General features: G+C 40.7%; 1 protein-coding gene across 2 annotated transcripts in view; it reads left to right on the top strand.

Moving 5' to 3' along the window:
* LOC126106311 (molybdenum cofactor biosynthesis protein 1) overlaps positions 1 to 16,954 on the top strand; it is a 103,375-nt gene that overhangs the window by 65,354 nt on the left and 21,067 nt on the right. Inside the window, exon 8 of one of the 2 annotated variants that reach the window (XM_049912537.1) lies at positions 6,741 to 6,798. The exons of the other annotated variant lie outside the window; for it this stretch is intronic. Within the exon in view, the coding sequence (XP_049768494.1) occupies positions 6,741 to 6,796 (56 nt within the window). The 3' untranslated portion in view covers positions 6,797 to 6,798. The remainder of the gene's footprint in view (positions 1 to 6,740; positions 6,799 to 16,954) is intronic. 2 annotated transcript variants of the gene reach the window in all.

Here is a 16,954-nt window from a genome sequence, read left to right as displayed (position 1 = left end):
AGCTCTGATATTAGCATTGTAATGCATTACAGAAAATATTGCAAAATATTGAATCAAGTAATCCAGAAATCGAAGCAGCTTTATTAAGAGAAAGAGATAATTGTATCGGGCAACAAAATAAGAACTGTATGGGATATAGTGAAGACAGAGAGAGAGGTGGGGCCAAAAAGGAAGAGGAACAGATAGCTCTAAAAGTAAATGAGACTTTGGTAACAAATGCATGTAGTGTTGTAAACCTCTTAAACAAGACTTCATTTTTGTTACTGACAACTTGGGGTTATTATGTTCGGTGAACGGTGCAATGGAGTATGTGGGACCAGTCTTTGAAGAACATCATGTAGAACCTGTTCAAGGAACTTTGTATTCCAACCATTGCTTCTCAGTATACTTACTCCTTAATAAAATTTGTTTGCAACAAATTGCTCAATACATATTATCAATACTAGGAATAAGAACACACTACATAAAGACCTAAAATCACTTATGTTGGTCCAAAAGGGGGTCCAATATTCTGGAACACACATTTTCAATAAATTACCAGCAACCATTAAAAACTTGGTTTCAGATAAAGCACAGTTTAAACAGAGTTTGAATGACTTTTTGATAGGCAACTCCTTCTACTCTGTAGATGAATATCCTAACAGAGACTGTTAGGCCAGCTTAAGTAAAAAATGTGTTAGATTTCAGTTTTGACAGCACTTGGTTGCAACAGTCAAGATTAGGTATTTTGTGTATGATAAATTTATTAATAGTGCATAACAGTGTTTCATTCTGACAGCATATTAATTCTGTAAATATTAGCTTTTCCAGTTAACTGTATTGTATTCACCTATTTTGACAATCTTGTGACAAATGATCAGGGTAGTATGTATTATATTAAAATGTTTTCATGTTATACATTCTGACATGTTCCACACCCTCGAGAGTCATCTCATTTTTTGCGTCTATGGAACTTAAACTGTATCTAAACAAATTCAATTACCATCTGTTGTCATGTAACAACTTAACTTCCTGTTCTTCCCTTGTTGTCTCCTGTTTTTCCAGTACTCGGCCATCTCCTCTCCATGTTTTGATTTTCCCCTTTATTCTATTCATTTTGTTCTCAATCCCCTATTTCTTCTGCATTGAAAGCCTTTTATTTTATTTTTATTATCGAGTTGAGTCTATATGGACTGCGTGGTAACAACCAACTTCACTCTAGTGTTCAGGTCTTGTTCTCGTTCCAGCTTTGACTTCCTTCCAGTATCTTCGGAGCCCACCAAGAAGTGCCTCTTTATGCTCTTCAGATAATGGTCCTCTCTGTCTTTTGGATGTTGATGTCATTTTAAAACCTTGGTAGTTGTTCACCAATCTTCTAAATTTGTTCCTTTCAGGAATTTCTCTCTCTGAGATACCAATCTGCCTAAGATCTTTTTCACACTCTTTGAATCATCTTGGCCTTGTTTTCTTATGTCAGATGAAACTTCATATTCTTTTTGTTAGTCGATCACCGTCCATCCCCCTGAGATGACCATAAAATAACAATTGTTTCTTCGTAATGGATGCTGTGATAGGTTCTGTCTTGCTGTACAAGTCCTCATTTGCTCTCATTCACCATTGTCCATCAACCCATCTATTACCTTAGGATTTCCCTTAATATTGTACGCTCTCGCTTTTCCAGCCACTCAGCTTGACCTTGTCTATTCATGGTCAAAGTTTTGGATGCTTATAAGCCCTCAGGTTTTACAACTGTATTATAATGTTGGAACTTGGCCCATATACTCATAGACTTTTTGTTATAAGTATTCTTTGTCAGTTGGTGTGCTTGGTCTAACTTCCTCATTCTGACAATTGCTTCTTCTTTCAATCCATTCTCCTGGTGGATGACTTCACCGAGATACCTGAAATTCTTAACTCGTCCGATTTTTCCCAGGTTGGTGATCATCCATTCAGGTCCATCACAGATGCTCATCATATATTTTGTCTTTTGAATAGAGCTCTGGAGTCCAACTTTTTCAGCTATTTCTGACAGCCTATTTATCTTGTTGACTGCTGACTCTATGTTGTTAGCAAAAATGACCAGGTCAGCCGCAAAATCCAAGCAGTCAATGCACACCCTTTGTTCTTAGGATCAAGTCTGAACCACTCTTCATTTGTTTCTTCTTGGGCTAGTAACTTTCTCCACTCTCGAATGATGTTTTCCAAGACACAATTGAAAAGGAGTGGGGATAGTCCATCTCCTCGTCTTATGTCCATTCTGATTGTAAAGGGTTCAGATACCTCACCCATAAATTTAATTTTTGACACTGTGTTAGTGAGAGTTTGTTTGATCAGCTTTCTTGATGTATTATCCACCCCAAACTTTTCCAAAATATTCATTAATGCCTGTCGGTCGATGGAGTCATATGCTTTCTGAAAATCAACAAACATGACCACATAGTTATTTCTTCCAGTTTTTTTTGTACCTGATGATGTTCTTCAGGTTAAAGATCTGTCCTGTGCAAGAATGGCCCTTTCGGAAACCAGCTTGATAGTCCCCAATCAGTTGGTTACAATGATCTTCTATTCTATTCTATTCTGTATCACTTTGGAGAGAATCTTATATGGAACAGATACTAATGAGGTACCCTTATAGTTATTGACATTCTTTTTATCACCTTTTTTGTGTAGACGATGGATTAAAGCTGACTGCCATTCAGTTGGTATCATCCCAGCTCTCCAGATCTCCTCAAAAAGTTGGACTAGTACATCTAGAGTTTCATTGTTTGCCAGCTTCAGTAGTTCCGCCACTACTGAATCCTCTCCAGCTGCCTTATTATTCTTAAAGTTGTTGATGATCTCTTTGGTCTCCTCTTTACTAGATTGAGATGAGTTGGGTAGTTTGTGGATTGGGGCACATACTGGGAATCTTTCTTTCAGTTCATCACAATTAAGTAGGTTTTCAAAATAACAAGACATGATCTTGCAGTTTTCTTTGTTGGTCAGGCAGAGTGTGGTGTGCGTACTGTAAGACCTTCAGTACACACACCATCAGATTATTTGACTTGTTGCTCTAATGAAGTAGGAGGCGAGTGTCAGCAATATGTCTCGTGGTCTTACTGTGGCGTGTTTGTCTTCTGCCATTAGGTCAAATGATAGAAATGCCACTTGCACGCTTAGAGTAGCAGATTGACGGTGACCAACTTTAAACAGAACTTGATTAATTTTCACGCACATTTATTAAAATAACAACAAGCATAAAAATTACTTAACTTGGTTCTGGATGCTATTTACAATTGACAATCTGAAGTTCCTTTGGTATTGGTACATTAATCTTATTCTCACATATATCTCGGATACTTGACGAAAGTGTCTATACATTTATCTTCATGGATATGTAGAGGAATATGGTAATCTTATTAGGCGCAGACTGAATCTTGACTATGGACTGGTACAGACAAATGTAGAACTCGTACAGACTGGTACAGACTAATGCGGACTGGTACAGACTGGTGCAGACAAATGCAGACGGACTGATCGGAGGTCTTTACACTTGTTATAATATCTCGTGCGTTCATGTATCACTGCGCGAGTGTGATGCGCGAGGAGAAAAGGTTCTACGTTAGCAGCAATCTCATTGGCCGCGTTACATATTAATAAGCAGATCGGAGGAAGCAGAATTTGGTCCGTCTCTATGACAGCGCCATCTCGTAGTGCGAAGACGGACGAGCGTTGCGCCTGCGCTGTTGTGCTTAGCGGGTCGCGCTCTAGTGGGAAAGTTGTGTACGCGCTGAATACGCGGAACTATGTACACAACACCGAGCTTTCCATTTTCATCTCTAAAACAAAAACTAGGGGCTTGGTATCCTTTCAGATTCGATTTGAACATCTGATAGAAGTCTCTGGCTTTGTTTATCTGGAAATACTGATCTATCTGTTCTAACTGCTGTTTCTCATACAGTTGCTTAGCCCTTCGTAGAGTTCTGGCTGCATATTTTCGAACTTCATAGAAGACATCAGAATCTTCAGGTCTCCTAGTGGAGTTCCACTTTTTCCATGCACTTGCTGTTTGGGCCACCAACTCATCACAAACCTCATTCCACCATCTATGCTTCCTCTTTTTAGCTGTCAGGATTGTAGTATTAGCTGCTTGTTGGATCGTGGAGGCAATGTCTGCCCATTTATGGGATTCAACTGTCAGTTACTGGTGGCATTGTTCCAATATGTTTTGATTGATTTTGAGCTTTGCAACATCATATTTATGAATTTTATTTCCAGTTTTCACGGTCTTATTGAGAGGGATGAAATTAATTTTGATCTTGGAGAGGTAATGATCCTTTAAATTTAGTATTTTATCTGTAAAAAGGTTTCTTTCTATTATTTAGGATTCTTTGATGTTGTTTCTTTCTTATTTCTGCAATCCACGCTATTGTTGATTCCTTTTTCCAGAACTACTCATTCAGTAGAGGTCTCTAAAAAGAGATTAATCTTCTTTTAGCCATTACTTCTGATATTTTCTCAAAATTTTTGTAGATCTCCTCATTACTTCTCATTTTCCAGCCATCTGTAGCTTGTATTGCAACCATTATTTTCTAATATGCTCCTTTGAGGACTCTCTGTTCTGTCCAGCTTATAGTTCATCATTAGGCATCCTCATCCATATAAACATCCTGGTCATACCACTGTGGGATAGTGTTTTAGTTTTGTTTTTTTGGTCGTACATTTCTTGTTGTAAATATCCTTTGTCAAACAATTTGCTCTCTCCAGTTTGCTGACTCTTGCATCTACTGTAAATTCTTCTAGTCCATTCTGTTGTACAGTTTGTCCAATATATTTAAATTTACTTACTAACGCTATTTTACATTTTTGTTTTTCTAAGAATGTTGATGCATTGTTTGAAATTGTCATCAATGTTGGTTTTTTTGCGGAAATTTTGGGACCAGCTCTATTTGCTATTTCTTCCAGAAGCTTTCTTTCAATAACTATATCTGTCAGATTTTTTGAAAGTATATCAGAATCATCTGCAGAAGCCAGGCAGTTTACCTTAATTCCATTCGTTTTTCGTCCTAGAATTATTCGTTCAATTTTATGATTTTTTTTCTCCAAATTTCAGATACTTTCTATTTATTCTAGAATGCAGTGTTAGAGTAAAGGTGATAAACTGTTTCCTTGTCTAACACCAGTTTTTATTTCAAATGGTTGAGATACTTCTCCCATAAATTTAGCTTCAGTCATCCTATTTGCTAGAGTTTTGAGGATTATGTTTGCTTTAACACACAATTCTTTGATGATTTTATCTATTATTTCTCTGCCTACCAAATCAAATGTTTTCTTGAAACCAATACATGATACTATTATAGGTTTGGTGATGAACAGTCTGTGGAGAATTATTGTTTTTCTATTAAAAATCTGTTCTGTGCAGGTTCTTCCCTTTCTAGAGCTCCTTGAGATTCTCCCAGTTATTTGTTTAAAGTTTCTACAACTCTGTCCAGAGAATTTTTGATAATATTTTGTATACCACTGGCAGAAGTGAGGCACCTCTGCAATTGTTGACATTTTGTGTGTCCCCTTTTTTCCATAGCTGTGGATTAATGCTTTTCATAATCTCTTCAGCTTTCCAAATGTTCTCAAAAAGCAGTTGTAGATCATTTATGTGTTCTGACTATTTGAATAATTTTGCTGTAGTGGAGTCTTCACTTGTTGCTGTGATGTTTTCGAATGAGTTGATGGCTTCATGAATTTATTGCTCTGTTAGTGGGAAATCTTCCTCCAGATGTTATGGGACTGCTATTATATATTGCTACAATGTGCTATTATTATTATTGTTGTTTGGTTGCCTGTTCTTCAGCACTTTCTTTCTGTTTCCTTTATCTATTTGCCGCCATTTTAGCCCATTTACGAGTATTTTCAGTTTGTTCTTCACTAATGTGACCTTTTGGTGGCTCCTCTTGAAGACGTCTTATTTCTCAGCATTTAAAATCACATCATGTGCTGCTCTTTCGCAACTGAATTTCATCATGTCCAGTCTAGTTTTTTCATTCATTTAACCATCCATCTGCCTTACTCAAGATCCTGAATTTTCATCCTTAATTCTTGAACAGTCTCATTTCTCTCTTTACTTTTTCCAGATGAAGAAACTTTTGGTTCTCAAAGCTAAGATTCGTATCAGTTTTTTTATTTGTTTCTGCCTATGGCTGCTATATCTCTTTAGTTAGAATATTTTCTCTGTCTGTATTTGATTATAGTCTAAGTCTGAATATTTTTATAAGTACATTTATTGCTGTAGCAATGAGTAAAATAAATTTGTATTGCACTGCCCGTAGCACGTAGCACCATTTTGACTGTTAGTCCTCTTGCTGTACAAAAAGTAGCTTTGATGATTACTTAATGCATGTATTTTGTAAGAGTTGTGGAATGGTTAGTATCTATTTATATTTTTCTGATTAATTCAAGCTTGTCAATGCACATCCTGTGTTAAGGAAATATTTGCACTGAATTTGCTGTATGTTAAATATAAGCAGTGGATCCATTGGGGTAGTCTTTTTGGTAGAAATATGTCAAGGTGAACAAAACAGGAGATGGTGAAGGAAGAGAGGGAAAAGATCAACATTTGCTTCTCATCAGCAATATAACTGGGTTGCAACATTCAGTGAAAATTATCTGTGACAGGCAGTTGTCAGAAATACATTTTTTGAAGAAACTTTATGTTTGTATAAGTATTTATTAAATTAAAAAAGTTGGATTTCATCTGTTAATGCAAAAGATAATGTTTTGCATTGCAGGCATGATGAACCTGTCAAAGATGAAGAATCGGCCAATGATTCTTATTGGAGGATAACAGTATGTATAACTTAAACTTGAGATTCTTGAAAATAAAGCTAGTCAGTATTTCTTTATAGTACTGATTTCTTAACAGTACTGATTTAAATACATCTAAAAGATCGCTGTTACATAAATGAAAGTTGACGAACAAAGTCTTAGTGGACATTTGTATAAAACTGTCATAGGAGTTATTTACAAGAAGAGTAAATAGTTTCAATAGGAATGTGGTGATAGTCCTGTTTATAGGAAAAGATAATCAATAGAGTTATCCTTCTTACAGGATTTACTGTGTGTTGCGTCTAATGGATAAGTAAATTGGACTCTTCACTTCTTTTCCTAAGATCTTACCCAGTGGTTAGATAGAAACACAGTATGAATAATAATATACTGAAGCTAGGACAACTCAGTTCCAAGTTCATTTAGTGGTTTAAAATATGTACTTAATGGTCACCAACTTATCCTGGCAATGAAATAGTGAAGTATTGGAGAAGCAGAAATGTGAATTTTGCCTACTTTCTTGCTACTGTTTAGTTGGTTCTTCAAATAAATTACCCCACTTAAACAATGTTGGGCTACACCTTTATACATTGTGTTTTTAAAAAAGAAAAAGCCCAGTAGATAACTTCAAGGAAGCTAAAAAAAATTAGCCGGGGTGGGGGGGACAACCTTTAGAAAAGCACTTTCCATAATCAAGAAACTTAAATACTTAGACACTTACGCACACACTTTTTATACTGAACATTTCACTTAAAGAAAACCTCTTTCTTAATGAAATTTACTTTCAAAAGCTATTATTCTTTGAACTAATTCTGTATAGCCATCTAACAGATTCTAGTAACTTGGCTTCACTCTAATTGAATTTTATGTAAGCAAACTATAACACTTTGCAGTAGTTAAGAAAACATTTTTATTATTTACACCAAAGAAATTTAAATGGTGCCTCTTTATATTAACTTGGCACTTCATAAGTCTGTAAAACAGGACACTCTGATTAATCAAACACCAGGAAGGAACCCTATACAGATGTATGATTAGGATGAAATAACAGGGTGAGCCAGTTTCCGTAAAGTTCAAGAATGATTATTAAAACACAGTTTAAATTAATGATTCATGCTGTACAAAAGTAAAAATAAAAAAAAATCTTATCTGGTGGCTGTAGGCTTTGGTGTGGTGAACAGTTATGATGGCTACACTACCCTGCAAGTTTCTTGCTGTATGGGCTCAATTACTCTTCTTGGCTTCATTCAATTTTACATACAGTAGCTCAACAACTCGCAGCTATGCTGTAAGCTGTTTGCAGTCTTCAACCGAGGCATTTTTATGAAAATTTGCAGGCAAAGCTTCTCCTGCTTCACAAAGGAGTTACCTCAATCACTGGTGCCTACAGACTGTGTGACTTACTTCCCACGCTTGCTCAAGGTAGCACGCCAATTCGCCCTTGCCACCTTTTCCACTCCCCACAGCCATTTTCGTTTCAAACAAAAGCACTCTGGCTTTTACATAACACCTATTTCTTACATTGTTCCTAAGCATGACCATTTCTTAAATTGTCAAATTTACATCAGCATGAACAATTTCTACACACAAATATTTTTAAATACAAAATGTCATCAAAAAATTACACTCCTGGAAATGGAAAAAAGAACACGTTGACACCGGTGTGTCAGACCCACCATACTTGCTCCGGACACTGCGAGAGGGCTGTACAAGCAATGATCACACGCACGGCACAGCGGACACACCAGGAACCGCGGTGTTGGCCGTCGAATGGCGCTAGCTGTGCAGCATTTGTGCACCACCGCCGTCAGTGTCAGCCAGTTTGCCGTGGCATACGGAGCTCCATCGCAGTCTTTAACACTGGTAGCATGCCGCGACAGCGTGGACGTGAACCGTATGTGCAGTTGACGGACTTTGAGCGAGGGCGTATAGTGGGCATGCGGGAGGCCGGGTGGACGTACCGCCGAATTGCTCAACACGTGGGGCGTGAGGTCTCCACTGTACATCGATGTTGTCGCCAGTGGTCGGCGGAAGGTGCACGTGCCCGTCGACCTGGGACTGGACCGCAGCGACGCACGGTTGCACGCCAAGACCGTAGGATCCTACGCAGTGCCGTAGGGGACCGCACCGCCACTTCCCAGCAAATTAGGGACACTGTTGCTCCTGGGGTATCGGCAAGGACCATTCGCAACCGTCTCCGTGAAGCTGGGCTACGGTCCCGCACACCGTTAGGCCGTCTTCCGCTCACGCCCCAACATCGTGCAGCCCGCCTCCAGTGGTGTCGCGACAGGCGTGAATGGGGGGACGAATGGAGACGTGTCGTCTTCAGCGATGAGAGTCGCTTCTGCCTTGGTGCCAATGATGGTCGTATGCGTGTTTGGCGCCGTGCAGGTGAGCGCCACAATCAGGACTGCATATGACCGAGGCACACAGGGCCAACACCCGGCATCATGGTGTGGGGAGCAATCTCCTACACTGGCCGTACACCACTGGTGATCGTCGAGGGGACACTGAATAGTGCACGGTACATCCAAACCGTCATCGAACCCATCGTTCTACCATTCCTAGACCGGCAAGGGAACTTGCTGTTCCAACAGGACAATGCACGTCCGCATGTATCCCGTGCCACCCAACGTGCTCTAGAAGGTGTAAGTGAACTACCCTGGCCAGCAAGATCTCCGGATCTGTCCCCCATTGAGCATGTTTGGGACTGGATGAAGCGTCGTCTCACGCGGTCTGCACGTCCAGCACGAACGCTGGTCCAACTGAGGCGTCAGGTGGAAATGGCATGGCAAGCCGTTCCACAGGACTACATCCAGCATCTCTACGATCGTCTCCATGGGAGAATAGCAGCCTGCATTGCTGCGAAAGGTGGATATACACTGTACTAGTGCCGACATTGTGCATGCTCTGTTGCCTGTGTCTATGTGCCTGTGGTTCTGTCAGTGTGATCATGTGATGTATCTGACCCCAGGAATGTGTCAATAAAGTTTCCCCTTCCTGGGACAATGAATTCACGGTGTTCTTATTTCAATTTCCAGGAGTGTATTTAGTCCCTTGGTATCCTTTGTAGAGGACTTGGGCAGGTTTGTCCCATCCTAGTACACATTATTTTGTTACTTTCCTTCAGATATTCCATTTAGCTGCATCTACAATAATTCCCACAGATATTGTGTAATTTTCTGCCTTTTGAGGTGTCCAGTGCAGGTTGCTCTCCACTTCCTGGGTGTATTGTATCTAGTTAGCTTTTTCAAATTTCCATGCGGGTTTATCAATGTATTTTGTAACTGATATTTCAGCACCAATGATGACTTTTGTGAGCCAATGTACACTCCTTGAAAAATGTTTCAGTACTACTATTGAGTGATTCAGTGGTAATTTGTTCTTATCAGTGGAAAAGATGGATGGGTCAGGTTTTGTATCAGTTTCCATCTGCCTGCCCAAAACGTTTTAAATTCCTTGGCACCAAACTTAGATAATTTCTTGTGTGTTGATCCATTTTAACAATGGTTCTCTATTTTTGTCTCTATTTATGTATGTCCGGGTTGTGTTTTGGAATTAAAACCTTAAACATATACGTGCTGTCTAGGTGCTGTGTGTAAGACTAGGGTCAGACACTTTTTGTTAGGTGATTTGTGGACTGATGTAATAACCAGGCCTTTGAGTTTTATTCTAATTACTTCTACATCACTAATTTTCTGACAGCTTAAGCCAGCATAATCCAAGAGCCGTTTCTTTTTTCATTTATTGTGGATGCACATAACAATTGAGAGGAGTATTGATATTGCTTTATATTGTGTAATCTTGCATGTAGCTGCTGAATTATCAACTAAACGCATTTCCTATAGAGCTATAATACTGATGGCATGCTCATCATCTAATTTGCTTTGGTAACCGCATTTGTCACTTGTTAATCCTACATTAATTTGCATAATATGGACACCTTGCCTGATAATTTTTCACTGTAAGCTCTGAGGAGCGCTGGACCATCTTTTGTGTAGAGTTTTTGCTGTCTGCTTCTGCAGTCACACTGCCTGGGTGCACCATCTCGGGGGTTGTCTACATGCCACACAACAGTCTTTTTGGTGTCCAGTGTGAATGATTCACTGGTAAATATCCTGTCCCATACACTTTTGTTTGTAGACAATACTTCTGTGTTAGCTGAAAATAGAAACCCTGAGCCAGTAAGCAGCAATCTCAGTACCTCAGAGAATTAGTTTCGGGTAAATTATATGGATCTAACATATCTAAAATGCACATGGTTTAGTTTGGAAACCACACAAACACCCAAATGTACACACCTGCAGTAGCTGCAGGAGGGGGGGGGGGGCAGAGAGATTGGAGAAGACAGTACATGGTCTGAATGGGAAAAGATTGGTTGGTACAGAAGTACAGGAGAGAGAAGGGAAAAGGTAAAGTGATACAGTGAGAAACAAGTTAGCAGAGGTTTAGGTCAGGTGGATGGCACTAGATGTGCTGGAGAGACAATTTCCACCTGCGTAGTTCAGAGAAACTTGCACTGGTAGGGAATATCCAAATGGTATGTCTAGTGAAGCAGTTGTTGAAGTGGTGTACAGCCTCTTGGCAACTGGAATGTCAAGTCTGTGGTTTGCCACAGTTTGGGGCTAGACATTCCTGTGAGTGAACAGTTGGTTACTTGTCATCCCTACATGGAAAATTGTATGGTAATTGCAGCATAGCTGATTTTTAACAGGTTGCTTTTGCACATGATCGTGACTTTTATATGGTGGGAGATGCCTGTGACTGGACTGCTGTAGGAAGTGGTGGGTGGATTTGTGGGACAGGTCTCACGCCTGGGTCACTCACAGGATTAGGGGCGGACAAGGATGTTCTCTAGATTGTGCGGGCAATGGAACACTACTTTGCAAGAAGTGTCCGCCGCTCATGGTCTCGCGGTAGCGTTCTTGCTTCCCGAGCACGGGGTCCCAGGTTCGATTCCCGGCGGGGTCAGGGATTTTCACCTGCCTCGAGATGACTGGGTGTGTTTGTGTTGTCCTCATCATTTCATCATCATCTAGGAAAGTGGCAAAATTGGACTGAGCAAAGGTTGGGAAATTGTACGGGCGCTGATAACCACGCAGTTGAGCGCCCCACAAACTAAACATCATCATCATCATCATCTTTGCAGGAAGTGGGTAGTATCTTGAGTACAGTATACCCCATCTGAGATAGTCAAAGCCCCAGTGAAGGATGTGGTTGAGCTTTTCAAGGCCTGGGTGATTAGAGAAGTGCTGGTTAACAGGGTTACTGGTGTGAGATGAGGAGATGGCACGGGAGATCTATTTATGAATGAGATGGATAGGATACTGTGGCTCTGGTAGTGCTATTGCCATATTTAGACAACTCCTGCTTTCCACTGGGGATAGTGAGTCCACATGTGACAAGGCTGTATGGAAGAGACTTTTTGACATGGAATGAGTGGCAGCTGTCAAAGTGGAGGGAGGTACTGTCGGTGGTTGGTCCACTTGACATGTATTTATGGATATCGATATCTAGTAACATGGCGCATTGAGTTGAGAATGATCAGGTTAAGATGATTTGGGAGTAGGTTTTTAGGTTATGGAAGAAGCAGTCTATACCATGAGTCCAGATCATGAAAATGTCTCAATTACTCTGAATCAGACAAGAGGTTTTAGGTGTTGACTGGATAGGAAGGACTTCTCCTGATGGCCGATAAAAAAGTTGGCATAGGATGGCACCATGCGAGTACCCATGGCAGTACTACAGATTTGTTTATACAGGGATAATCGCTTAAAACCTGCACCACAAACATTGCAGAAATGGAAAGTGCTATTGATGTGTGGTTTTCACAGGATGGTTTGGTAGTTGGGTGCTTGTGCTAGTAACCAACCAACAGATTGTAGTGATATTAGAAAGTGCATTTTTTGTGCAAACATACCCTTTTTTAAATGAAACTATGCCTATTGGTATTAACTAAAAGTAGGGTAAATTAGTCTGTCAGCGGTGTTTGTTGCAGGAGTCTAGTGTGAGCCATTCACGAGATATCATATTTTGAAAAGTTCCCACGCCAACACTTGTACATTAGCTGTAAAGTTCCCACGCCAACACTTGTACATTAGCTGCGGTAGCACACACTAAAGAACAGTCCAAGTCCATACACTAGTTACGTGGATTGTGACCAGTAATGAGACAATTGACCATCACAGGCTGTGTTCAAAATGACCACTGGCAGCACCAGTATATGCTTCCAGTCTGGTATGGAAAGACTGCTGCACACATACCAGTATTTCAGCAGGGACAATCCAACAGGCTGCAGTAATACATCATTGCATATCATCAGATGTAGTTGGTATGCCCTTGTAGACAGTCTTTCAGCTTTCCCCATAGAAAAAAGTCTGCAGGCATGAAATTTGGCAAATGGGTCAACCAAGATACAGGTCCTCTGCATCCAATCTAATGATTTGTAAACAGTTTGTGAAGCCATGTTGTACTTCGTGCACTGTGGGTTGTACAGCCATCATATTGGTACCACAAGTTGCTCCTAGTCTGCAGAGGAATCTCTTCTAGCATCCGTGGAAGATGGTTGTTAGGAGGCTGTGATACTTGTGCGCATTCAGTGTTCTCTCTAAGAAAAACGGGCCTATGAGCTGATGGTTCACTGCCCCACACCACACGTTTACATTCCAAGGATGCTGACATTCCACCTGCCACAGCCAAAGAGAATTGTTAACAGACCAATAGTGCTTATTTCAGCACTTTACCAGGCCATGATTGTTAAAATTTCCTTCACCACTAAACAAGATACATGATACATCTGGAGTATCCTGTCTTAATGCCCATGTATGGAAGTTAACACGATTCTCTTGATCAATTCCATGCAGCTCTTTATAGAAAGGGATAAAACCTATGTCAATGGAGAATGCATAGGACACTTGCCCGATTAATGCCATTTCCACGTGCGATTGTGCAGGAGGTAACATGTGGATCAACTATTTGTTTCATCTGTTATGTTGCTAAGAGTTAGGCTATGACTTCCACATAACTGGTTGAAGAGGTTGATAAATGATTGCCGATATGGTTGACATTTATTGGGATTTATTGCCGCATATACTGTACAAGAATGAACTGCATTCTTCGTACACTCTCCATACACCATGAGCATGTCACCTTTTTCTGCGTTGGTAAATCCCATCGTCCACTTATGACCTACTGCTTGGACTGTCACACACTTACTGACTTGCAAGCCACAATGCACTCGAGGAACACACACACAAACACACTGTAAGCAAACAACATCATACCTAGCAACTACCCTGATTGAGTGGCACAAACTAGTATTGGTGTGGAAACTTTTAAAAATACTGTATCTCATTGACAACTTGTACTAGAATCATGCAACAAACCCCACTGACATTCTGATTTACCATATTTTTCGTTTGTTAATGTCAGTAAGCACAGTTTCATTTAAAAAGTGTACATCTGCACAAGAAAGTATCTTTACAATCTGTTGATTGGGTAACAATATTGGGTCCCTGACTACCAATCCATTCTGTCAAAGCCGTAATGGCATAGCTACCAGAGTGCTATATGTGTCTACCCTTTAATAGGAAATGCTCACAGCCAGTGTGATGCAGATATGTGAAGCAAGCCAGGAAGGCATGCTCGTGGTTCTTATAGCCAACGAGTGAGTTTGAAAAGGGGTCAAACTGTGGGCTTCCGAGTGGCAGGATGGTCCTTTCAAGGGAATTGCCACACTAGGTGGACGTGCTGCGTCAGTTATGCAACGTTGCTAATCTCAGTGATCACATGAACATTCTCACACACGTAGTCGAGGTTCTGGACATCCACACAACACAGATGCTCACTAGGATTGTTGTACTGTAAGGGCAGCAGTTGCAGATCGTACAGCTACCACAGCACAGATAAAAGGTCTTGTGAGCCCCAGATGTGTCAACACGAACTGTTGCGAAGCGGTTATTGACAGTTGCGCTACGGACGTGCACACATCTAGCCCGTCCTCCAATCGTGCCACAGCACTGACATGCATGGCTCGAGTGGTGCCATCAGAGGATCTCTTTGAGGATGGCATGGCACGCCGTGGTCGTAAGTTATGGAAGCAGATTCTGCTCGCACACAAGTGATGGTCGTATCAGCAAATGACATAAAGCTGGTGAACACTCTCCTGTAGAGTGCATTCGTCCAAGATACAGTGGCCCTTATGGCCTGGGGTGCGATAAACTACAACTCTCATTCATCTGTGGTGTTTCTGCACTTGGTACATGCAGAATGATGTTACACCCATTATTTTTGCATTCTTGCAACTGGAAGGTAATGTACTGTTCCAACAGTATAGTGCTCACCCACACGCTGGCCATGAAACTCTATGTTCTCCGAAAGATGAGCAGTGACTTCCCTGGCCAGCACGTTCTACGAGTTTGTCTCCATCCGAGCACATGTGGGACACAATGGGATGAGAAGTGACTCGTGCAACTTGTCAACCAACAACTCTTACATAACTATGTGAACAGATTGAGCATGTGTGACATAATTTATCTCAGGACAGTTTTTGCCATCTGCACACTATCGACTGAATGCCATAGTCAGTGCCTGCATTGTCACCAGTGAGGGCTACACCACATACTAATGTGTGTGTTTTGGCACGGGTCGATACATGGTAGCTGAGAAGCATTTGCAGTATTGATCTATAAATGTGATCATTTCATGTACTCCATATGCACTGTTGCAACATTAAATCTGGAGTGAATTTTCTTCTGGCAGTGGGCACAGACTTTTACCTCACAACTTTGATACATTTTACTTTTTCTTTTTCTTAGTCTTTATCCCCTGTTATCACAGTCTCAGCATGTTAATGTGGATTTGGCAGTATTAGTGGTAAATTGTGGCCAGATGCCCTTTCCATGCCACCTCCCCCCTCCCTCCCCTTCCAACCCTCACCAGGATGAAAGTTATGTACCCTGTATCTGTATGTACCTAATATTATTGTGTGTGAAAGTGTGAGAATGTTTTCAAAATGTTTGAGGATAATGCAACTGATGTGGGGTGTGTGTACCAGTCTGCTATTCATCTAGTCGGATGTGGACAACAGCCTAAAAACCATGTCAACACTGGCCCTAGCTGCATGCTAACGTTGGCATCTACCCAGGAATATTACAATTTCGATAGAGTACAGTAGAGTTTTAATGATTTATACAATACTTTTATGTCATGAATTTTAGAAAATTGATTGAAGATGTCTTTCTGTCGTTGTTTAATTTATGATATAGCTGCAACAGAAAATCCAACAGAATATGTTAATTATTATGGTCTTGTTCATTTCCATATTTGTTCTGTGCTAAAGTAATTGTTCAGACGCATACAACATAAAAGTTAAAGTGAGGTCTATGATGGCAGGCAGTGACTGGGCTGTTGTCCTGACAGCAGGTAGGGTGCAGCCTTTGTTCGCTGTGGCACTAGGAGGGAGAGGGTTATGGGCCTATCATCCCAGCTTCCTTTTACCCCTGGGAAATATCCCCAGGAGTCATCTGATAGCAGGTTGATGTCACGTGGGGCCATCCTGCAGTGACTGGAACAAGGAAAAATCCCCACATTTTATGGGGAATCGAGCCCGGGACCTCCAGATTGGAGTCTAGTGTGCTACCCACTAGACCACCACAACCACCGTGCTTATGGGATATGAAATGTCTGCATCTATATGGCTACTCTGCATTTCACCAGAGGATTTATCAAACCACTTTCATACTGTTTCTCTACCTTTCCACTCTTGAACAATGTGTGGGGAAAAGGAACACTTAAATTGATCTGTGTGATCTCTGATTTGTTGTGTTTTATTACAATGATCATTTTTCCCTATGAAGGTGAGTGCTATGAAAACGAAAATGTTTTTGCATTTGGAGGATGAAGTTGGAGACTGGAATTTCGTGAAAAGATCTTGCCACAGCAAAAAAGTATTTTTTTTTGTGATTACCATCTCAACTCGCATATCATGTCCGTGACTCTCTCTCTCCTAATATTTTACAATAATACAGACTGAGCTGCCCTCATTTTGACTTTGATTTCCTCCATCATTCGTATCCCATGATGTGCTTGTGCATTGTCATCTTGAAACACAACCAATGATCATCCAAACGTCGACTATATGACAGGACAGTAGGTTGGAGGATCCTATCATCATATT

The sequence above is a fragment of the Schistocerca cancellata genome, chromosome 10 (genome assembly GCF_023864275.1).
Source record: "Schistocerca cancellata isolate TAMUIC-IGC-003103 chromosome 10, iqSchCanc2.1, whole genome shotgun sequence".
NCBI classification, from domain to species: Eukaryota; Metazoa; Arthropoda; class Insecta; order Orthoptera; family Acrididae; genus Schistocerca; species Schistocerca cancellata.
This window is presented reverse-complemented; position numbering and strand designations above follow the sequence as displayed.